The following is a 25,986-nucleotide window of genomic DNA, read 5'->3' on the forward strand; positions in this document are numbered from 1 at the left end:
TTCCCCCAAATATATATATATATATATATATATATATATATATATATATATATATATATATATATATGCTAATCTGTCTTTAGCATTTGAAGACCATAGTTTGAAAAAAGACCAATTATTTCCATCTCACTTTACTTTTGGTTCATCACTCATACTTATCTCTCTTAAATTCAAAAGTCCCTTTGAAATGACAAAGTACTATAAATAAAACTCTTGGAGTCAAAAAAAGGCTCCACTTCCAGGAATGGCAAAGTGGCTGCTATGAGGTAACAACCATTAAGTCTGGACACTAATAAAAAAAATTACCCCCTGAAGGATCTGGAGAGAGAACAAGTACAGGAAGAAACTAAAGGGTGACACATGGAAGAAGCAATGGCTTTTCCCTTAAAAGGCTGTGTGTCAGTACTGTGAGGTGGCTAAGCTTCAGACAGGATTCTCAGTCTTGTCGGTGTGAAGAAGAGTCTGTAGTCGCCAAGGCAATGCAGCTGGAAGGTGAGGCATCAAATCCTTGAAATTAAAAGATCCATGGGGAGGAAGCCCCAAGTGTGATATATATACTGATGTACAAAATCTGCACCCAAATTTCTGTCTTACCCCCACACTAGGTATTTGCATGCATGAAGCATGGTCCCACCAGCCCAACAAAGGTCAAAGAAATACCTGACATGTCAGCTGCTGCCTGCCAGGGAAAGGCAGTCTGGAGTTTGAACTCAGCCAAGTTAACTGGTTTTATATATAGAAGTATGATTATAAATAGAGGTGTAAGTGTAAATAGAAGTGGAATATATAATTAAAACTCTATAGATTTAACAGAATCCAGAGTCCTTATAAAATAACCAAGTAGAGCATGCATCCAACATCCAGGCTTTCAATCCTTCCCTAGCGACAGGAACCTCACTTCACCTCATACAGTTGATGAGGGAATTGGCAGAGTTAGAACATCTAGACACCAACAACTGGGAACAAGGAAAAGGAGTAGGATGAGGCCCTACTTGGACTTTCAGTCACCACAGTCCTATACCCTTCCCAGGCTCAGCTCAGTATAAGTGGATGCAAAACACCACTCCCAGATTCTTCCTAGGGAGGGAAAGGCAGATCATGGATCCAGCATCCCAACTTTCTGGGTGCTACACAGAGGTCTGGCTTCCCATGGTGCCTGCCTTTGAGCACTGAGGGGACTCAGCATCACCCAGTCACCTAAGAGCCAGTGAGAACAGAGATGGCAACTGGTCTCACAGCCCATGCCACTGGTTCAGCACACAGCAAACAGGGAGAAACCCCTAGATCTCAGCTGCTCTCTGGAAAAGAAAATAGTTGGATGAAGCATCCAATAATCCAGCTTTTCTGAGATGCCTGAGGTAAAGGTTTCAGTCTTGTTTGTTTCTGAGTGCTAATGGGACCCAGCATACTCGACGTCTTGCGGCTGTTTAAATAACAACAAAAAGACGTAGATTGGATGAGACTGAGATCTCCAGAGCATCTTGCCAGAAGGACTGGTGAAGGTCTTCTCCTGAATGTAGTCAGCTCAGGAAGACTGGGAAACCCCCTCCCCCTTAGCCCATGTGTTAAAGGCTTGTCTCAAGGGTGGGACTATTGGGAGGTGGTATAGCCCTTGGGAGATGGAACTTGTAGGAGGTCTTTATTTCTCTGGAATACAAACTCAAAGGGGACTATGGAGCCCAAAGACTTCCTTTTTTTCTTGCTCTCTGACTTATGATATAGGTGGCCATATTTTCACTTTAAAGACAAGGAAACTAGTGTGGCAAGGACAAAGCACTCTCTAGTCTTCTCTGATGGCACCATACTGTGCTCATACACAACCTACATTCTTCTGAATGAATGTGGAATTGATCTCAAAAGTATATCCACGGTTATTACTTGTGAAAATAACTTACAGCTGCCAAATTTCAGAGGGCAAGCATGGGTATCCATCGGGAAGTCTTCAAGTTGCATGGGGCACTCAGCAGAGATAGTCAAGCTGAAAAAAAAAGACATCAGACCTTTAAATGACTCACTGTCTACTGAGCAGCTACTTTGTCCCAGAAAGCCATATCAAATACTAACTTTATCAAATACCTTTTGTGATACTGTTTAAAATGTCTTCACTAAAGTACCTAAATTTGCGTAGTAGATGAGTATCATTCAGAAATAAGGCTTAGAATGAAATCCACTCAGCTTGGTGTGTATGTTTCTCCCCTCCCATCTCTATACATAACTGCTTGTAAGACAACTAAAGATGCACTTAAAAGTATTTACTCTTTATTTCCCATCCCTTATTCATCATTATCTAAAAAGGTTACCTTGATGAGGCTGAAAATACACACATTATCTAAAATAGCTCAGAGCTCAAAATGTAAATGTAGATAAATGCACACAGTTTTAACCAGAACCTGGCTATACTCATTGTTTAATAGATTGATATGAAACCGTACAGTAGGTATATGTATGTTGCAATAGGAATGCTCTGGTAAAACTGAACTTGCTTTTTAATTAAAGCCTAGTTTTCCAGATAATAATACCAACAACCACAACTGCCATCACCAATAACAACAGTGATAATAATGACAGTGGGCCTGTTTGTGCCCAGAACTGTTTTGAATGCTTTACCTACATTCACTCATGAAATCATAGCAGCATGATGAGATCCCTTACTATTATTATGTCAGTTCATGGAGGAGGAAATTTAGTGTGTAGAATAAGGAATCAGACCCTAAATGCAAGGCTCTCATGGCAGGATTCTCTGCTGCCAGCTTTTGAGCACAGAGGCTCCCTAAAGGCATCTGCTGCTTGCCACACAGCCACAGGCTCTGCTCTGGAAGAAGCAAGTGCACTTGCAGAGCTACCACATGTGGGAATTCCATGGGCTGCACAGGGCTTGAGGTTGCTCCCCAAAAGTTCATATGCCTGAAGCTTGGGCCCTAGTGTGGGGTTGAGGTGATAGAAGCTATAAGAGGTGGGGCCTAATGGGAGATGATTAGGTCACTGGTGCCACCGCCTTTGTAAGGTCTTAATGTAGTTCCTACAGGACCCCAGTTAAAAAGTGACAGACTGACCCCTGAATCTGGAGTCCTGTCTTACCACAAGGACACTTCTGCTCATGCCTCCACCATTGTGATGCCATCTCCATGAAGCCCTCACAAGAGGTTGAACAGATGGAATCATCTGACCTTGAACTTTCAGTCCTCGAAACAAATCTCTTTACTTTGTTCATTACCCAGCATCAAGTATTTTGTCATAGTCACAGAAAATGGACAAGAATTCTTATTTATCTTAAAGACCTTTTTCTAATTAAAATTCCAAATTGTATTGAGCTTATCTTCTGTTTCTTGATTTTCTTTCCATTATTTAAAATAAAATGAATTATATAAAATGAAATCATAAGACAAAACATTTGACTTCAAATGATTGTTATCATTCTACTTCTAAAGCAAATAATAATTCCATTTTAAATAGCACTATGGTCAATGCCTCATTGTATTATATTTGAACACTGCTTAAGCACCCAGAAGGAGAATCCATGTAAAAACATTTATTTTTACCTTTCTTACTTCCTCCTATTAATATAGATTAAACTATAATTATTAAATTGGGCAAATAATTCACACTTGCTGATTGTAGACTGAGTAGTCAATGCATGCATTGCCTGATTGAAACTAAAATGTGATCAGTGGAAAGAGGTCTGTGCCCATAAGGAGTGAGAATTCTCCATTCACAATACTATGAGGGACAGTCCCTCAAATACATAGTGAGTCCCAGAGAGCTATAAGTGCAAATAGACAGAAGTCTCATGTTGAGGCAAGGAGATGACTTTTAAAATGGTATTCCATGTATATTCATAAATTATGAGAAAAAATATAAAGAAGATAATTACAAATACCTACCATTTTATTATGAATTTACTTGGTACAGGTAGCCCAGAATTCTTCTATATGTATGTATATTTTCTTTTCATTCCTGGTATTTAAAATGCATTCTTTTTTTTAAACCAAACATTAGAGCTGAAGTATTTCCCTCATTACTAAAATCTACATAATTGTGACTCTGAGGGACTGAATATTTAATTCTAGCATGCATGTGTATGTGTAATAACAAATAAAATGTTGTTAGATTTTTACATTATTTTTCATGATTGATAATCTGCAATGGATTTCTTCAATCATAAACTATGAAAAAAGGTACATTCTAAGAGACTATGAAATGGGTGAGGTAAATAGAGTTTTATTTATTATAATTATGAAAATTAGGAATGAAAAAGCATACTCTGTGAGAGTGGTATTCAGACAACACAAAGGAAATAATGTTTTTTTAACATGGTTGTTAGCAAACTTAAGAAATTTATTGACTAAAACAATAACAAACAGAGAATTTAAATGACTTAGATATAATCTAGAGAACAAAATCACAAGTGAGCTCAGAATATCTAGAATTTCCTTAAGAAGCAAAATTTTAATAGAGAACCAGGACAGACAGACAGACAGACACACACACACACACACACACACACACACACACACACACACATGTAAGAGCAGGTTCAAAGCAATAAATGTGACAAGGAGCACATGGAAAAATAGTGTTGTAGGGGCTCTTTGGGTGGGTTTATGGCCTCCATTCTAACAATTCATGGACCAGGGAGACAAGAACACCCAGCGCCCACCACTGGAGCAGTGCGGGGAGTTCAGGGGGAGAGGGTGATTCTGCCTCCACCCAGCTTCAGTACTGAGCCTGCAAACCAGCAGACCCAGCTCTGAGTATGTCCAACCTCCTTCACAGAGAACTGAGTCACCTCCTACTAAGGACATCATGGGTCCACTCCCATCCCTAGGGCAGATGTGAGATGGTGCCTCAATGGCAGACTTCTTTTTAGTCATGGCTATGTCTCTAAGACACCTTAACTGGGGTTCTGGTTCCAGCAAACACTCAGTTTCCACGGGATCTGTAGACTACATGGAAACCAGGTCTTTTGGCTGAGTTCTTGAAAACTTGATGACTTGTGGTTAGCTCCTCCTTTCCTTGCTCTGTGCTGGTCTGCTTCAGTCCACCTTCCCACTCCAGGTACCACAGCTCAGAACCTCTGTTGCCCCTCCCTATTTGTCAGAGCAAGCCACTCCCCACCATACACACACGTACCCAGGAAACTTGATTACCCCCCCCCTTGGGCACTGGATCCATTCCTGATTTAGAACTGTTTTCCTGGCCAAGACCATGTGCTTACAAGGGGAACCAGAGCCCTGTGTCTGTCATGGTGGGATTCACTCTGGCTGGTTGATTCCCAGAGACACCAGTCTCTGGAAAATCACTGCACTAACAACATTTAAAGGTGGCATTCTGCAAGGAAGGCACACCAAGGTCTACTTTTGGCTTATTGTAGGAGTAAATGTGTATGTGTGTATGTACGCATGTGTGTACGTGTGTGTTATAAGGAGGACAGGGGGTACTGTGAACATGCAAAGACAGGTTGACAGAAATTAGCTGGATATTATGGTTTAGATATGAAGTATCCCCCATCAGTTCATGTGTGAGACAACACAAGAAGCTGAGAGGGAAAATGATTAATCAATGTACTAATCGCTTGATAGGGATTACCTGATAATTGTAGGCAGACAGGGTGTGGTTGGAGGAGTGGGTCAGTGGGGGAGTGCTTTTGGGGTAGATATAGTTTGTCCCTGGTGAGACGAATCTCCCTCCCTCCCTGCCTCTCTCTCTCTCTGCTTTCTGGTGCCATGTTCCCAGCTGCTTTCCTCTACCACACCTTCCACCATAATATTCTGCCTTACCTTGAGCTCTGAGGGATAGAGCCCACCTTCTATAGACTGAGACCTCTGAAACCACGAGCCCCCAAATAAACGTTGCCTTCTCTAATCATTATTATCAGGTCTTTGAGTCACAGCAGCAAAATAGTTGACTGAAATATATATAAAATATATGGATCTTCATTAAAAAGATTCTTTAAAATGCTTCCAGTAAAAACATAAAAAAAGAGTGCTTTCTATAATTACCACCTCAATAAATGATTAAATTTCAATGATTAGTCCTCAGTTTTATAGAGCTCCTTAGAATTAGAATCTAAAAACTCAGAAAAGTATACTTCATCTACGAAAGTGTCTAACAAATGAATTAATTATTCAGATAAGTCCTCCAACACAAATGTTTCAGCCTGAGTGAGAGAATAAATTTAAAATTTTTGATGCCTTTAAATGTCTCACAACAATGGTCTGTGCTTATGTCTCTGGAGGAAAACTTCTATTCATGGGGTCTTTGAAATGTAAGGGCCTTGATGTATGTCCAACCTCCTTCACAGAGAACTGAGATCAAAGCCTTCTAGGAATGGCTGAGAGTCATAGCTCAAAAGTGCCAGTCAGGTTACTGAGTCAAAATCTTCACTTTTTAGATAAAGAAAATGAAGCCCAGAAGGTTAAAAAACCTGCTTCTGGCAAAAGTTCACTAATTTACTAGTAGATCCAGGAATCCAGTATTTTTTTCCAAAGGTCCAATTTATGTTTTACTTCTAATTTCTGTTAAGACAGTTTAAGCACTGACTTCTTGGAGCATAAGGTCCCATTTGTGAACAACCTCTTAATTGTAGGGTAAAGAAAGACTATTTTGTCAGTTAAGATCATTGTTCCGCCTTGGATTTTTATCATCCTAATTGAGATCTAACCAAAAGCAGCAGCTCACAGGTGAGCACTTTAAGACAGATAAAACAACCAAATTCTAGAGTAGCTTTAGCATTAATTAACGAACTCTACCTAACTCCTCTGGTCAAGTCTTCTCATTTGAAAAAGAATGATAACAGCAGCTGCTTTTATAACCAGAAAGAAATAATTAGTAGGTATGAAAAACTGGTTAAAAGTGTTGGTCCAAGACCAGAAATTTAATAACAATAAGTAATTGAAGAAAGTGTCCAGATTCCTAGCCATATTCTCTTCAGATTTAAGACCTTCTCACCCTTGTAGAAATACAGCACTAATGCAGTGGAAGGTAGTGCCATGCTGGGCAAAATAAGAACAATGCTCACCTGCTTATGTTCTCATGCACAGAAACCCCAAGCCTCTGAATGCAATCTCACATGGAAAAATGCTCTGCAGATGTGATTAGTTTAAGACTCTTCTGAAGGAGAGGTTTTCCTGGATTATCCATGTGGGAACAACATAATCACAAGGGTCTTTATAAAGGGGAGGCAAGAGCATCAGTTTCAGAGATGTGATAAGGGAAGCAGAGGTGGGAATGATGTGGTTGAGAGCCCAGGAATGCAGGTGTCCTCTAGAAACTGGAAGAAGCAAGGTAAGGATTCACCCCTAGAGCTTCCAGAAGGAATGCAAACCTGTCAACACCTTAATTTTAGCCTTATAAGATTCTTATGGGGTTCTTGACCACCAGAACTATAATATAATAAAATGTGCTATTTTAAGCAAATAAGTTCTTGACAATTTGTTACAGTGCCAACAGGTAACTGATACAAATTTTGATATCTAGAAGAGGGAAACTATTGTAATAAATTTCTGAAAATGTGGAAATGGCTTTGGAATTTGGCAGTGGGTAGAGGCTGGAAGGAAACTGAGATAAATAACAGAAATCCTACATTACCCTAAATAGACTGTTCCTAGACACACAGGTGTTAAGGACTCTGTACTGAGGATTTGCAAGAAAGTGATGAGCATGTATAGAAAACTTATGCTGTCATTGAGAATGGATAAATGGCCAAAAACATACTGTTGGTGGAAATACAGAGATCAAAGGCTCTGCTGGTGAGAGTCTGAAGGAAATGCAAAGCAGGCTGTTGGAAACTGTAAGAGAGAATATGACTATTGTATAGTGAGAGAAAGCTTGGCTGAACTGTATCTACAGTTATGCAGACAGCAGGGCTTATAAACAATCATAGTAACATAAAGTCCTCATTCCTGGAGCATGTAAACATTACCTTTCATGGAAAAAAAGGTCTTTGCAGATGAGAATAAGTTAAGGGTCTTGAGATGAAGAAGTCATCCAGGTGTGTCCTAAATGCAATCATCTCTTGAGACAGGCAAGAGATGAAACACAGAAGAGAGAAGGAGATGAAAACAGAGATTACAGAGGTGAGGTGCTGAGTTGCTGGCTTGAAGAGGTAGGCAGGAGCCTTGGACCAAGGAACGCAAGACAAAGACTCTAAAAAAGGTGATGAATTTTTCCCAAGAGCCTCCAAAGAGAGTGTGTAGCTCTACCAACATCTTGATTTTTGCTCCAGTGAAACTGATTTCAGATTCAGGTGCTTCAGAAGCTTAAGAGAATGAATTTGTGTTGTTTAATGCCACCAAATTTGTGGCAATTTGTCATAGAAGTCTTAGGAAGCTAACACAATGATGAAACTTTGTACCTACATGAGGATATTTCCAAGCCAAGTGTTGAAGTTGTGGCCTGCTTTCTTTCTGCTTCTCATAGTAAAAAGTGAGGGGCAGAGGAGGGAGATGAAATGGAAAGTTGCTAAAAAAAGAAAAGAGCCAGAATCAATGATTTGGATAACTCTTAATTTATCTAGGTTGCAAAAAAAAAGGAAATATACTTCAATTATGACTTTCAATGTCAGAATGGCCTGGTCTTAAGAGAAAAACAAGGGAGTCATAGGACAAAGTTATGCTCATGAATCTGAACAACACAGAAAACTTTTTGAGATTATTAAATGTGTGACTGAGGGGTTCCCTCAGTCATGTAAGTGGAAGCCAGATATGAAGAGGGGATTATCCATGAACAAGCATAGAAGAGCTGCTTGTCTAATGGCAGGAACATCTAAGACATCTATGGGAGACCCATGAGATTCACAAAAATTTTACATTAACAGAAACACTGCTGCATTGGACTGAAAGGGACAGAGAACACAATGAAAGTAGGTATCAGACTCCCAACATCCTAGCGTCAGGAAACAGGTTGACAACACTCAGCTTCAAATATGTGCTACCCTAGGGAAAAGGAAGGAGGCTCCAAGGCCACAACCTCAGACACACAGGGCAGGACCTCACATCACAGAGCTTTAGTGCCAGGCCTTGAAACCTAATGTCGTTTGTATGACTGGATTTAGAAATTGCTCGGAAATGCTGCTTCCTTTTTTCTTACCATTTTCTCTCATTTCAAATGGGAAGGTCTATTACTGCTCCCTTATTCCTGTTTCAGTATTGCATTTTTGGAGCAAAGAGCCTCCTGCTTCCTAGGTTCTACAAATTCACAGATGTAGAGGAAATGTGCCTCAAGACAAATCACAGCAGATCCTCACCCAAAGCTGATTTAGACAATTCAGATGATGAGATTTGAAACTTTTGAGCTGATAAATTTTAGTTGAGATTTTGTACATTAATTTGATGCTGTAATATGTTGAGTCTTTTGAGGATATGCAGATGGATTTAATGTAGTTTGATTGTGAGATGGACATAAATTTGGGGGTCCAGACTGTACATGTGGCAAGAAAACTAATGCCCTTAATCCTAATGCTCTCTTACCTATGAATATATCCTTATGTAGCAAAAGGGTCATTTCAGATATGATTCAGTTAAGGCTACTGAATACTTGCAAATGCATGTTTATTACGGCTCTATTCACAATAACCAAGACATGGAATCATTCTATGTGCCCCTCAAGCCGCATAAAGAAAATAGGGGATATATATATATATATATCATTATTCATCCGTGAAAAGAATGAAAATTATGCCATTTGGAGGACTATGGATGGACATCATGTTAAGTGAAACAAGCCAGACTCATGAAAACAAGTATTCCATGCTTTCCCTCATACATGGAAACTAAGAAAAGATAACCTACAAGTAAAAGAGGAACTTTTAGGGAAAGGGAAGAGTAACTGGGGGTAGAGAGGCAAGAGGGCAAGAAAGGGAGGGCATGTTCAAAGCATGATATATGCTTGTGCAGAAATGTCACAGTGAAACACATTAATATGCTATAAGTATAATTTAAAAAGTTAAGACTCTTAAAAATGGGGACACTATCTTGGATCCTCCTGGTGGGCCCAATGTCATCAATTGCAAGCTACTGGAAACGGAGAGGCTCCTACTGGAGGTAGGAAGTGAGGTGAGATGATGGAAACAGAGGAGAGTGAGCAGCAGCATGACCCATAGAAACAAGCAGCCTCCAGAAGCTGAGAAAGAGAAGAAAGTGGGATCCTTCCCAGTGAAAAGCAACTATGTGGCAATCTGTCATGGCAACGGTAGGAAATTTATACAGCAGTTTCCATACACTAAGACAGAAGTAATATTTATTAATTGTATAACCAGTTGTAACTATGCTGAATGTTCCCTAAGTTTTATTGTTGTTCTGGAGTTTTAGGAGTTGAATCCACGGACATTCATGTGCTTAGTCAAGTGTTCTACCACTGAGCTGCACCCTCATCCCCACCACAGAAGTTTTTCACAAAGCTGACAAGGAAATTTGGAAATATTAGTCAATTTAAAAATACCCACAAAGTGTTCGTGTCAATGAAAATACAGACTCGGTTAATGAAACCAGTGAGTAGTGGCCAGCAGACCACACCTCTCTGGAACCACACAGGCAAGGCACTGCCTTTCATAAAGATGCTACCAGTGACTCTCGGGCAATATTTGAAATCCTTGCGGGGAGGAGTTCTGAAAGTCAATATTAACATGTATAAAATGACTGATGCTATGGAAAAGAAACAATGTTTATTTGGTCATGATGTTTTTCCAGCCTTAGGAGCCCTAAAGAACACACCAATGCTTCATTCAGGTGCCTTTCTAGTCCCCAGAATTGTATCCATCTGAAAGACTGCAGGGCTCAGAGGTGCAGTGGCACTGGTACTGCCCACCTGGCCTCAGAGGAGGAGCAGGCTCATCACAGTATGGCCTTGTATGATGCCTCTGGTTTACCCACACATGTCTAAGGCTGAACAAGGCTTTTCAATACTCTGCCAAGGAGGAAGCCACAGAATTCTCCTGGCTCTGTACCTGAGTCACATCCTGAGATATACTGGAACTATAGATCCACATTTTGTGCTATGAAAAGGAGGTGTTGAAAGGAAGCCCAGCTCTGAGAATCACATACTCATTTTTCTTGTATTTGACTCATCTCAAGATTGGCAAATGAAGAGACATATATCCACATCTTCAATTACAAAAAACTGGCATGCACGCATGCGCCCACACGCACACACACACACACACACACACACACACACACACACAGCAGGCCTCTGTATCCACGGAGCTTCCACATCCATGAATTCAATAAACTAAGGATAAGAAATATTCTGAAAAAAAAATTCTTCTGTACTGAACATGTAGACCTTCCCTTGTCACTATTCCCTAAACAAAACTGTTTAACAATGATTTAGATAGTGTTTACATTGTGTTTGGAATTTTTAGTAAATCAGATCCTCTTTTAAAGTACATAAAAAATGAGTACATAGATGTTATACAAACACCAAGAATTTTGGTATCTATGGAATATTTTCGTATCTTTGGTATCTCTAGAACCAACCTTCCCAAAATAAGGGCAAGTGTAGGGTGTGTGTGTGTGTGTGTGTGTGTGTGTGTGTGTGTTTGTGTATACGCAGGCATATGTATGTGTATAAAAAAGTAAAGTCACCAGTGCTAGGAATACAGACATTCTTCTTTCTCCTTCAGAAACCTTCCCAGGTAGCTGCCTGATGCTAAAATCCTGCCCTGTTGGAGTTTTCTCCCTTACACTCCTTCACTAAAGGGAAAAACAAAACAAACAAACAGACCTCAAATTGTCTTCTAAAGAAAAGAATTTATGAACATATTTGTTTTCTTATAAACAATTACTAACATGATGTTCCACTTGTATTATTTTGTATACCTCCTAGGAATTGCCAATGTTCATGGAAACCTAACTACAATTTAGAATAAAAATTTTGAAGAAAAATGCATTCTAAAGCTTAATTAAATATGTAAAAATTGAACATTTTAAAATATAAATGTTGATCAGCCAAGAACAGTGTCTGTCTCATCAGGAAGATCACTGCCAGGCTGACCGACGCCTGTCTTATTACTGATGGTGTGGATACTGGTTGTGTTCTGTGATGGTTGTGCATCCACTGTAACGGATTGTCTTGGATCCAGGCTGACTACACGCCTAGTTTCTTTCAGGAGCTGGGCATTGTACTTGTTTGCCAAGGTTCTTGGGGATTTGTGCCTTAGCACTAACCCTAAACCCACCCAACTCCAAGGCCAGGAATAGGGTTGGCTGGTATTGCCTGAAATTAAACAGAGGCAAGTCCAGCAGAGGCTGTTGAGGTGGGAGAGTAGGAATAAGCAATAGAGAGCTGGAATAAAGTTCACAGTGACCTATTTTAAAAAATAGAATTTAAATTTGATGAACATAATCTTTTAAAAAAAAAGAACTTAGGGTATTATTTGAAATTTTAAAGTCTTTCAAGAAAGATTATGTTCAAATGATTCATGTTTTCATTTTTACAATTGTAGCATTCCATGCTTTAAAAAAATTGACTACTGAGATGACACAAATGTCTTCTTGGAAACGGATCTAAATTCTACAACTCACTTCAAGCTTGAGTTACAGAATTCATAAGTTGTTTTATGGCTAATTAATTTCATATGCTTGAATATAATAGGATGTATGGGACACCAACCAGCAGAATTATACTGGACTAAAAGTGAGGTCTGCACTATTTATTAGAATTTTCATTTGCCTTCAACTGTTGGAAAGATGTCACCAACTGTTATTGATGTTGGGAAATTAACATAAGTTTGATAATTTTGAAAAGCTAACATATTTCTTATCCTATAGGGACATAAGCTTTATAGATCTGTTTTGATTAATATCAGTATTTGTTTTTTCATTACTCATGTCCTGAAGAAGTCATCATAATGATGGGTGTGAGAGTGGGAATATTTTGTTTATTTTTTATGTGTATTTATATACTCAGCAATAAATATGCCTTAACAGGTCAAATGTGGAAAAATAAACATAAGCCTGAACAATAAAAATTGCTGCAAAATAGGAATATCACAAATATGCAAAGGAGTTACTTTTGCAAAATGAAATTCAAAGTTTAACTTTGAGAAATTGTTTGAGATATTTCTTTAAGCATAAAGCATAAGACAATGAATAGCATGACATAGAAGAAAGCAGATGGACAAGTCTGTGGAATCAAACAGAACCAGCTTCTATGATTCAAAATTGTGAAGCAGATTCCATTATATAGGAGCTACCTTACAGTATTGTTTAAGGTATTGACATACCAATGTAAAATATGCAGCACAATGTATGACACACAGTAGATGTTTTTAAAACTCTACGGAAGAAATAAAGGAGATATCAGAAATGATATCAGAAACATTGGCAGATTGGGGGACTCCAAAAGTCTGTCCATCCAGAATGACCTGGCAAAATTATAAACATCAACCTTTGTTTGAATTCTGGAACCAACAACAACAAAAAAATCTTACAACAACTAGAGGGATACTCAGTGAAGACAAAAGCACCTGGACTTCAGTAAGCAAGTTCTGAGGCATTTTAACTTACCAGGTACCATCCCTTGCTCTCCAAGTCTACCATAATCCTTAGCAATGGCAGCCCCATTCCTAGTGCAGGTGGCTGGTGACAGGAGTAATTCGAACCTTATTATTAAATGATATCTGTTACTTGTTTTGATCTATCTGAGGTTCTCTGCTTTTGATTTGCCTGTATCAGAGATTTCCCAGACTGATGTCCTTTCCCAGACAGCATTTGTCTAAAATCTATCACAGACTCGGGGAGGTTTTTTGATACTTTTCCCCCAAGGGGGAGGAGATGGTTTTCATTTTGGTTCAAGGCATTTAAAAATCTGTAGGATAACTATGTAACCACTAACCTACAGAAACAATGGCCCCACATGACAAACAATTTAGAATTGACAAAATTAATGGAAAAAAAACCTCAGCAAGCATTCAATACCTATAACAAGCACAAACAACAAATACTATGAAGGTGATGAGGATAGAGTTTTCAGAGTTACCACATTATAATTTTTTTAAATGCCTGTTTTTAATTAAAAAACAAAGCCCATGAAGAAACAAAGATAGTCTATTTAAAGTGAAAATAAAAATTAACAGAAACTCCCTGAGAATACAAAGACATTAAACTTCTAGGAAACAAATTAAACCAATTGTCTTAAATACCAAAGAACTAAAGAACACCATGCACAAAGTAATAATAAAGGAAGCACAGCACACAATATCTCAACATACAGAGTACAAGTAAAGAGAGAGAAGTTAGGAAAGCACCAAACAGAAAATCTGGAGGATAAAGACAAGCAAACAAAACAAAAACACAACTGAAGCAAACAATGTGTGGAGAGTTTCAACAGCAGAATGAAAAATTTTAATCAAACTTGGAGGCAAAGTAAAATGAAATTATCCAGTCTGAGGAGGAGGAGAAACAGAAAAGAATGAATAAAAATGAACAGAGTCTCAGAGAGGTCTAAGACACCACCAACATTACCAAATCAAGGACACGAGAAGTCCCAGAACAAAAGAAAGGGAGAAAAGAGAAGGAATAATTGAAGAAATAATGGCTCAAAAAGTTCTAAATTTTATGAAGAATATAAATTTAGCATCTAAGAATCCCAGTGAGCTCCTAGTAGGATAAAGTCAAAATAGATATAGATTAAAATACCTTATACTAAAATTGTCAAAAGCCAATGATGAAGAAAGAATCATGAAAGAAGCAAAGAAGAAGCAATACATAATGCACAAAGGTTCCTAAATAAGGTTAAACTGATGATTTCCACCAGAAACAATGAAGAGCCAGTGCAATGGATTACTGAATGTGTTTAAAGAGAAAAAGCTATCAACCAAGAATTCTATTTCCAGCCAAACTATGCTTCAACATTAAGGAGAATTTAATATATTCTAGATTAAAAGTCACTGAAGAAACATCAAAAAATCAATTAAAGTAATCCATCAGATCAACAAGCTAAAGAAAAGTTGTACAATCTTACATTAGATGCAGAAAAGGCATTTGACAAAATCCAACAACCATTAGTGACAAAAACTTACAGTAAACTAAAACTATTGGAGAACTTCCTTCACATGATAAAAATTATCTCCAAAACCCTACAGCTAGCATAATTAATGAAGAGAAATTCAAAGTTTGCTTCTCAGTTCAGAACTGAGCAAAGATATCTCCTCTCAACACCTTTTCAACATCATTCTAGAAACCCTAGCTAATAAAATAGGATAAGAAATGCAATTTAAAGATATCTACAGATTGAAAAGAAAATTATAAAATTGTTCATAAGCACAGATGATATGACTTTCTATGTAGAAAATATAAAAGAATCAACAACAATAATAATAAATTCCTGGAACTAATATACAAATTAAGTGAGGTTAGTGGATCCAAGATTAATATGCAAAATTCAATAGTTTTCTCACATATCAGCAATGAGCAAAAAAAATTTAAATAAAAGACATATTGCCATCCAAAATTGAAATATTTATGTAAAAATCTAACAAAGATGTACATGATATATGTGAGAAAAACAAAAAGACTGATGAAAGAAATCAAAGAACTAAATAAATGGAGGGAATTTCCATCATCATTTATAGGAAAATTCAATATCACTAAGATGTCAACTCTTTATAACTTGATCTGCACACTCAATGCAATTTCAACTAAAACCCCATAAAGTTATTTTGTGGATTTTAACAAATTGATTCTAAAATTTATCTATATGGACAAAATGCTGTGAATAGTCAACACAAGATTAAAGAACAAAGTAGGAACAGTGACAGTACCAAACTTCAAGGTTTATTACAAAGCAACAGTGAGTAGAGGATGGGGCTCAGTAGTAGAGCACTTGTCTGGCATGCAAGAGGTCTTGGGTTTGATCCTGAGCCTAGAGAGACAGACAGATAAAGTGACAGTAAGCAAGTCAGTGCAGAATTTGTGAAACAATGGACAAAGAGATTAATAGGAGAGAAAAGAGTGAAGAAATGGACCCACAAAATATTGTCAACTAATATTTGACCAAAAAGCAAAGGCAATGCCCTGGAAAACCATAATCTTTCAATAACTGATGCTGGGACAAATGGACATTCACAAAAACCCATTCAAAATAGATCACAGGACCAAATGGGAAATGCAAAACTATAAATCTCTTATAAGAATAAATGAATAAATTTATTATCCTATGAGAATAAATGACCTTGAGTTTGCCAAGGACACCTCAAATATGATAACAAAGGCACACTCCGTGAAAGAAAGAATTGATAAGTTAAAATTCATTAAAATCAAAATTTTCTAATCAGAGAAAAAATTAAAACACAAGTCACAGATGGGGAGAAACAAAGTACAAGATATATCTGACAAAGGACTGTTAAATGAAATATTCAAGGAATTCTTAAAACTAGACCACAAAAAGGAAACAACCCAATTAAAATATAGTTTAAAAAACCAACCTTAGAACTACCTCACCAAAGAAGACATAGAGATGACAAACAAACATAGAATGCTCACATCATGTGTCATCAAGGAAATGCAAATTGGAACAATGAGATGTCACCACATATTTACTACAATGACCAACTCCAGTACACTGATGATAGCAAATGCTGGAAAGCATGTGGAGAAAGAAATTCTCAGTTTTTGCTATTGTAAATGCAAAAATCATACATTTATTACATGCTTTGTAATAAAACTTGAAGTTTGGTACTGTCACTGTTCCTACTTTGTTCTTTAATCTTGTGTTGACTATTCACAGCATTTTGTCCATCTAGATAAATTTTAGAATCAATTTGTTAAAATCCACAAAATAACGGAAGTTATTTTGGCAATTTGCTACAAAACTAAAAAAAAAAAAAAATCTTACCATAAGATCTAGCATTATGATCCTCAGTGCTTACTCACAAGAGTCGAAAAGCTGTGTCTACACACAATCCTTAACAAGAATATTTTCAGTAGCATTTTTCACAATCACCAACACCAAGCAACCAAATATGTGCTTTCATAGGTGAATGGATGAAGCATACTATATCCAGACATAGCAATGGAATATTATTTGGTACTAAAAAGAAATGAGCTTTCAAGCCATGAAAAAATATGGAGGAAACCTAAGTGCACATTAGTAAATGAAAACAGCCAGATAGAAAGGTTATATATTGTCTGATTCAAACTACATAATATTATAGGAAAAGGCAAAACTATGGAGAACATGACTGTTGGGGTTTGTGGGGAGAGAGGGATAAATAAGTGGGGCACAGAGGATTTTTAGATCAGCAAAAATATCACATGTGATACCATAATCTAGGTACATATCATTCTAATTTTGTCAAATCCATAAAAAGTATAACATGAAGAGTAGACCCTAATGTAAACTATGGACCTAGGAGAATGATGGCATGTCAATATAGGTTTGTCTATTAAAACACATGAACCACTGTAATGGAGAGAGGGAGGCAATCCTTGTGTGGAGGTATGCAGAAAAAGGGAAATCTCTGCACCTTACTTTCGATTTTTCTGTAAATCAGAAACTGGTCTGAAAAATCAATTATTTTATAGGACTTAATAAGTTGGAAGAGAGTGTATAAAGGAGGTTGGATTTGATTGGGGCATGCTCAATACACATATGAATATATTATACTAAATTCCATTATTATGCACAATGAATACATGTTAACAAAAAGGAAAATAAAATCAATCATAAAATTTTAAAATATATAAAAAATTAATTTTTTAAAAAAACTAGGAAGTTCATTACTTAGTAAACTTCCATAGAGTAGACTTGACATATAATAAATGATAAAGGCAGTCCTATATGAATAATTAAAAAAATACTAGACAATAATTCAAGGTTACTGAAGAAAATAAATGACAGAAATTACATACATAAATACAAAACGTGGTACTATACTATTATATTTTTAGTTTTTAACCCCTGTTTTATCCCATGTTTTTAAAAAATTTTTTAGTTGTTGATAGACCTTTATTTTATTTTATTTATTTGTATGTGGTGCTGAGAATTTAACCCAGTGCTTCACATGTGCCAAGTGAGTGTGCTACCGCTGAGCCCCAGTCCCAGCCCTATCCCACATTTTAAAAGACAAATGCATAAAATGATCATTGTAAATCTGTAATAACGAACATACTTTATACAAGGATGTAATCTGTGACAACGAATAACATAACAGGAGACATGGCATAGCAGCAAAGTTTCTTATACTATATAAAATAAGTTGCTGTTAATTCAAACTAAGTCGCTATAAATTTTGATGTTAAACATAATCCCCAGACAAAACATTAAGAAAATAATTTTAAAATATACAAATAATTGAATGGGAATCAAAATTATATACTGGGAAAAAATTAACCTCAAAAGAAGGCAGTAACAGAAGAATCATAGAACAAAAAATAAATAAGACATATAGAAATAACCAGAAAAAAATGAAGAAGTCCTTTCTTGTCAGTGATTACGTTAAATGTAAATGGATTAAACACTTCAATTGAAAGGCAAAGATTGGCAGAACTGCTGGGCACAGTGGTGCATGCCTGTAATACCAGAGGTTTGGGAGGCGAGGCAGGAGTATCATGAGTTCAATCTCAGCAAAAAGTGAAGTGCTAAGCAACTCAGTGAGACCCTTTCTCTAAATAAAATACAAAATAGGGCTGGGGATGTGGCTCAATGCTCAAGTACTCTTGAATTCAATCCCCAGTACCAAAAAAAAAAAAAAAAAAGATTGGTAGAATCGATAAGAAGTATAAATTCATTATTTACTGCCAATAAGAGACACATTTTAGTTCCAAAATACATTAGAAAGTTGAAAGTGAAATGAAGGAAATGCATTCCATGCAAATCATAAACAAAGAGAGCTTTAGGACAAAATTTGTTAAAAGAAACAAAGAAAGATATCGTATAATTTTGATAAGAAGTTCAATTCATCTAGAATACAAGAAACTATAAACATAAATGAAGCTCACAATAGAATCCCCAAAATATCTGATGGAAAAAAAACGATAAAATTCAGAGAAAAAGGACTATCCTATAATAATAGTGAGACATCAATAACCCATCTTAAATAATGGGTAGAGCATCAAGACAGAATACTGAAAAGAAAACAGAGACTTCAGCTGCACTATAAACCACCTGGACTCACAGACACAAAGGACACTCAATCCAACAAGGGCACGATACACATTGTTCTCAAGTGTGCATGAAGAATTGCCCAGGATAGACCAGCTGGCAACCAAACAAGACTCAAATTTAAAACTTGTGGAAATAATACAAAGGATCACTTCTGACTAAAACATGGAATGAAACCAGAAATCAACACCAGAGGAAAACTGAAAAATTTATGAATATGTGGAAATTAAAGAACACACTTCTAAAGAAGAAATGGGTCAAAGAATATATAATAAGAGAAATTAGGGGAAAGAACAACTTTGAGATGATGAAAACAAAAATATGACCTATCAAAATTTATGGGATAAGGAAACAGTAGTTCTCAGTAAAATTTATACCTAGATACACTGACATTTAATAAGGAAGATCTCAATTCCATAACCCAACTTCACATACAAAGAAACTAAAACAAAAAGAATGAGCTAAATAAATAAAGCAGAGAATAGAAAGAGAAAAGCTTGCTGGGCTCACAGAAGGGTCAGAGGGGATGCTGACTGGTGATAGGGAAGCCTGAGTCCCTGGACATAGGTGCCAATCTTCTGTACTATAGATGCTGCTGCTTTCAATCTTTAAATCCCTTCTTCCAGATGTCTAAGGACCTCAGATAACACACGAGCACTTCTGAGTTGCTATTTATGCCATTTTATGTGTCCTGCTTTAGCAACCCAGAATCTTTCAAATGATGACCTCAGGTTCTTCCTTGGTAGAGCTGGTAGGAAGGGTGTGTTGATGTATGTGGGTGTGAAGATGAAACTTTACACACTAAGATTCTCAGAAGGTGGTCCAAGAGAACCTCCCCAGAGTGGCAGTGCAGCAGTTCAAGGACTGGGGGGACTTCGTCCATTGCCTTTACTCCCTGGGCAGCCAGACTTTGTTTTCTGTATTCAGAGGCTGGATGGTCTGAACTTTCTATCTGCCTCTTCAGAGACAGCAATAAAATTCATGTTATTCAGGAGCATCATTAACACATGTACACAAAGACACCTCAGAGCCTTTACAAAGAAGGAAAATACATTCCAAATTATCCTTAGGTTTCTATGTAATATAGGGCAAAGAAGTGATCAAAAGGTATAAGGCTCCAGAGCAGTGTGAGGTTGGAAAATAACCCAAGGGACAGAATGATGTCCATTTGTTAGCCCAGGAGGAAGAACTGGGAGGTGGGGAGAAGAGCATCACCCCTTGGCATGAAAGGAAGGAAGAGGTGTAAAACTGGGCTCTCATGGAGACCCTGGACCCAGGCTGGCTCACAGGACTAAGCGGACATCTCCTCTGGGCTGAGCACTGTGAATAGGCTCTTTTCACTTATATTTACAACCCTAGGGGACAGATACTTTAACTGTCATAACATAAGGAGAAATTTATTAGTAGCAGAGCTAGGATTTCAATCCAAGCAGAATAGCTCCAAAGCCTACACCAAAGTTAAGAGTAGAATCCAAAATCTACAAGTTATTTCACAGGCTATAAATCCTGAACATTCTAGAGATTCCTGCAAGGAATCAGAAAGACTTTTACAGTTGTCTTTGCATCTGTATCTAGAGGGAATAATAAGAGAAACCAAGAGCCAGGCATCAGCTGAATGACGGTAGCAGCCCTCTGGGGAAAGGTGAAGAGTCCCAGGGGATGGAAGGGAAGCTTTGGTAGCTTTGGACTACAAAGAAAGTCCAGTGTTTTGTGGCAGAAAGAATGGAAGGGGGTCAGCAATAGACAGAACCAGGTGGTTAACAAAGAACTAAGCAAGCAGCTGCAACGTAAGAACAACTCTGGGCTGCTGCAAACCTCAGCAGAGGGCACAAGAGAGAAGCCTGCAGTCCACCAAGAAGAAAATCAGGGCTTGAGGGTACTTATTTGAAGGCATATAAGTAAACAGAAGTAAAACCCATGGAAACAACTTATTTTCCAGAAGAGCAACTCAGAGATTGGAGGACAAAGCCTTGGAGGAACCCTATGTTCTGTTCATCCAGCTGTGTCTCTAGGTCCATGCAGCTTGGCATGTCCCATGTCTCTGTTCAATCCTTTACCAAGCAGGGCAAAGCCTGTGCCCAGGCTCCTCATGGGGGAGCACAGCACCCACCTCCAGTGCCTCAAAACAGCACCCTCTCTGTAGACCGGGGAAAGCAGTGGTTCTGATGACCAGAGAGTACAGGAAAACAGGTCCACTCAACCAAGAACGGTGAAGGCAACAGATTGAGGGGAGGGAAAATGGGAGAACAGACTCTAACCAGGAGAAGATCCTGGGAAATGTGGAACTAGCTTTTCTAAGTGGGCCACAAGAGAAGAACCACAGTCTGAGAAAACTGCCTGTTGTGTCTTTTGTGGAAGCAGACAGGAGCCTCTCTGTTATGGTTTGGATGTGAGGTGGCCCCCAAAAGCTCAGGGAAGTTTAGAGTTTCAATGATTGGGTTAAGAGAGCCTTATCCTAGTCAGAGCATTAATCCCCTGACAGGGATTAACAGGGAAGGTGTGGCGGGAGGAGGTGGATCACTGAGGGCGCACTAAGGGCGACTTTGGGGTTTATAGTTTGTCCCTCATGAGTGGGGCACTGTCTCTGCTTCCTGGGTACCCTGAGCTGAGCTGCTTTCCTCCTCTGCACCCTTCCACCATGATTTTCTGCCCCACTCTGGCCCAGAGTACTGAAGTCTGCTGTCTAAGGACTAAGACCTCTGAAATAGTGAAAGTCACAGATACTTTTCCTCCTCTAAAACTGCTCGGGCAGTATTTTAGGTCCTCGAGTCAAAACAAAATGCTGACTAAGACACCTTCACACAGGAGGGTCACAACATGGCCCTCACCTGTATCACCTCACTGATGCTTCTTCCAGTTCAAGGAGGTGCCTAACTTTCAGATGAGGGTGGGCACTCAATGATGACGTGGCGTGTGCAGTGGTAGAACCAGCCACAGACCCTCAAGGGGTCTGGAGGGATCCCTGTTCCAGGCCTCTGTCTGTCAGCCTCTCTTTAAGGAGTCAAAGAAGAGAATGGGAATGTGGCTCAGCTGTGGAGCATTTGAGCCCCAGAACCAACCAACCAATCTCTCTCTCTCTCTCTCTCTCTCTCTCTCTCTCTCTCTCTCACACACACACACACACACACACACACACACACACACTTACTCACTCACTGAGAGTGATACCATTCAGAGAGAAGTGTAATAGATGGAAACATGGAAACATGAACCCCTTCCAGGTGGGGTTTGTCCGACTTTCTTCCTCATGTGAACGCTGGGGCTTGCTCACACAGAACTCCAGGTGCATGGCTTCCTCCTAGGGTGGCCTGGCTTTCCCTCCAACTTCAGGATCTCCTCACCTGCCGTGAGGAACAACTGTAGCTACTCTACCACTTCTGAGGGGTAAGGGGACATGCGTGGGAAGTGTGTGGCCTGAGAAGGTGGTCAGGAAAGCCTACCGAGGTGGTCCTGGCCTACACTTTCCCCAAGGCCAAACCAAAAGGAATCAGCCTTGCCCTGGTCCTTGTCCATAAGAAGGTCTTAACCCCTGCTGCTCCCTGGCCTTCTTCCCGACAGCCTCAAGCACACATTCACAAAGCTGCATACTGACTCCTGAAGCCATGTTTTTGCACACGCTGGTCTCTGTGTCCAGAAACCCTGGCAGCCCCAGCTCAGGCAGGGCCACATTACCTCCTCCACCCAGTCTCAACCCCGCCCCCCCCCCGTGATGTCACCCTGTGGACTCACCCTACTCCCCAGCCCCTAAGTCTGAGCAGGCGGTTCCACAGATGGTGCTGGTTCAACTTTCCACAGGGCTTTAAATGGGTGAAGGGAGGGAGCAAGTGGAGAGGAAATGATGGCTAAAGGATAGGCTGAGCTGTGTGAGAGGCAGGGCAGGACGGCAGTGTAACCAGCCCAGGTCCCCATCAGGGCTTAGGAGACTTGCCAGACTGCCTTCCCCTCCTTATCCAGTAAGAGTCGGGAGATGGGAGCCCTTGTTCTCATCACACACCACACATAGCACACAAGCCCACTCACACAAGCTACACAATCACAAACACACCCCCACAATCACCTTCTTACACCATACACACATACACACAACTGTACACACCACACTCACATAAACACCCACTCACACACCAACACTCATCACAACCGCACCCCCCACACACCCCATATACATACTCTCTTTAACTATACACTATACCCATACACACACTATACACTCTCACACACACACACACACTCAGATACCACACTACACACCAACACTCACACAGCCATTCATACTCACTCACACATCCACACTCACTCATATACCACAAAGACACACTCATACATACAACCACTCTCCCACACTCCCACAAAAACACCCTCACATTCTCCGACACCTATACATACTCTCTCACACACATGTACCCACACTCCCTCAAACACGACACACCCCCAAACCACACAATCTCTCTCTCTCACACACACACATACCCATGCACACTCAAAAAACGTATGCACACACTCATATACCACAATCATACACAACACTCACACACCTACATACCGATACATATGCACGCTCACACACACCACTCCAACTCTAGCACTACTATCCTCAGTGATCATTCCTCCCTGCAGAGGGCAGGGAGGGGGGTGTCCCCCAGCATTGCTGGAAATCCTGGGTCACCCAGGCAGGAAAGAACAAGACCCAGTGCCTTAGGGGCTGATGGAGCACACTGCATGCAGGCTCAGGTCTGCAGCTGGGCACCCGGGGAAAAGCCGAGCAGCACACCCTCCGGCTAACAGTCACACAAAACGTCTCTTTGGATTGTTTTTATCTGTGCCGGATATCTTCATTTAGCCACATCAGAGACTGCACAAGTGTAACATATTGAAAATAGAATTCAACGTTTCTCTGACACTTTCAGGAAAGCCCTGGTGCCTTTCAAATGTTCCCATTCGTTCACTCATTCCTTTGTGTCATTATCTTGGGGAATGGTATCACTTTGCAAGACAGACCTGGGAATCATTTTTGACACCTCCCATTTGTCACCAGTTTTAAATCTATCAAGTCCTGTCCTTTCACCTCCAAAATGTCACAGACATGGTCCATTTCTTCCATTTCCCTGGGGTCACCTTTCATCCCTTGCATGGATGTCATAATCCCCTAAATTCCTGTTCCCTCTGAGAATCCTAATGCCTCCAATCATTTCCCCCACACACAAAGTTGCCTCAGGTTTGATTCCTCAGCCTCAAGCCCAGGACACAAGGATGAACCCACTCAGTCACTGGCCTTCACCCACCTCCTTAAACATGTGCTCTGTGGACAGCCACGCACACCCCTCCTCTACCTACCCAATGCCACATCATCCTTGAAGTGACTCCCAAAGGAAAGCTTTACCTGACCTCTCCCAACCCCAAGGGCCCCTCTTATTAGTCCAGCCTATGTTCTTTTTCTTCTCTGTGTTTTAATTCTAATAGGCTAACAATTCCATGCTAACAACTAATAGTGTGTGTTCATTGACCTTATTAATATTGTGTGAAGTACTGTAGAAAAAATTACCTTCTAGGGCTAGGGGTGTAGTTCAATGGTAGAGAACTTGCCTAGTGTGTATGAGGCCATGGGTTCAACCCCCAGGACTGCCAAAAGTAGAAACATAAAGATCAGCTTCAATTAGGAAAAAACAAAGTTCAATAACAAAAATTAAATTGGCAATATACTATTTTCTTGTTAGATGTCTAGGAAAATATTTATACTTCTGCTACAGCAGAAACCTGGCTTCTCTATTACTAGGTATATTTATACTTCTAGAATGCTTTAGAAAAATCAGCCTATTAAAAGCCTGTAGCTTCAAGACTTTTAAGTTTCCTTGAAATACTTCGAAACTTTGCTTAAGTACAAAGATTTCCTGAGTCTTTGTTAACTGCACATGTGACAGGGATGAGAGCAGCTGGCTACCACTGGTCTAGGTGGGGTGGACACACATATGATCAGGGCTCAGAGTGGAAAAAACAGGATCCCTAAAAATGCTTCGGTTTCTGAAATTGGGCTGCATTTCCAAAGGAACTCTGTGGCAACACCAAGGTCCTATACATGTGCTATCCATCGTGGAAGCCACCATTCACATCTGGCTATTGATTGAGATGTTGCTAATATGCTGAATTGTTAATTTTATGTAAGGTTCATTTTTAAATAGATTGCTCATGGCTACCATATCAGATAGCACAAATTATAAAAGGCAAAAGCAAGACTCTTGAGATTCCAACCTCCTTGGGAAACACTTTGGGCATGGAGAACTCTATTGCATCTTCTTCCACTTCACATCAGGCAAATACCTAATTATTTTCAGGGTAAATATAGAAATCCTCACTGCATTAGTTGCATTACCATGAGACCATGACTTCTTGGAATTTTCTAGTGCCCATTGTTGTTGGCTGATCTGAGGTCAACTCAGACTCGAGAACCATATGGATGACAGCGTGCATGAGATGAGACCATTGATATCTGCCAATTAAAAGGACCACACTCTTAGTTGAGATTAGGAGGGCTGGTCCTTCAATCCTTCCCCATGTGAAAAAGGATTTTTTTTTCTTCTTCTTCTTCTTTTTTTTTTTTTTAACCAGCTTTTGACATTGACTCAGAACCCCTATTCCAGTGCCTGAGGTGCAGGTACAGGCTGGCTGCATGACAGGAAGGACTCTAGGCTAAGGACAGGCTTCCTGTGTCCTTCAGAAGAATGTGATACAGAGCCACAACACTTTTCATTTCCCTGGAAGTGCTTCAGTAGAGCCAGTGCTTCAGCAGTGCCCTCTGGAGCAGGCTGGCCTGTTTTTTCCTCCATGCAAATAGGCATGGCGCCACCTAGTGGATATTATTTTCAGTCTGTTAGCTGAACAGAGAGTGGG

The 25,986-nt window shown here is 39.4% G+C and overlaps 1 protein-coding gene across 1 annotated transcript in view; it reads right to left on the bottom strand.

The window, feature by feature from the left end:
• The window catches only part of LOC143388261 (gamma-aminobutyric acid receptor subunit alpha-5-like), a 70,363-nt gene that overhangs the window by 19,662 nt on the left and 24,715 nt on the right, over positions 1-25,986 (bottom strand). Inside the window, exon 5 of the mRNA XM_076842145.2 lies at positions 1,896-1,978. Within this exon, the coding sequence (XP_076698260.2) occupies positions 1,896-1,978 (83 nt within the window). The remainder of the gene's footprint in view (positions 1-1,895; positions 1,979-25,986) is intronic.

Source organism: Callospermophilus lateralis, unplaced genomic scaffold (genome assembly GCF_048772815.1).
Source record: "Callospermophilus lateralis isolate mCalLat2 unplaced genomic scaffold, mCalLat2.hap1 Scaffold_132, whole genome shotgun sequence".
Lineage (NCBI taxonomy): Eukaryota > Metazoa > Chordata > Mammalia > Rodentia > Sciuridae > Callospermophilus > Callospermophilus lateralis.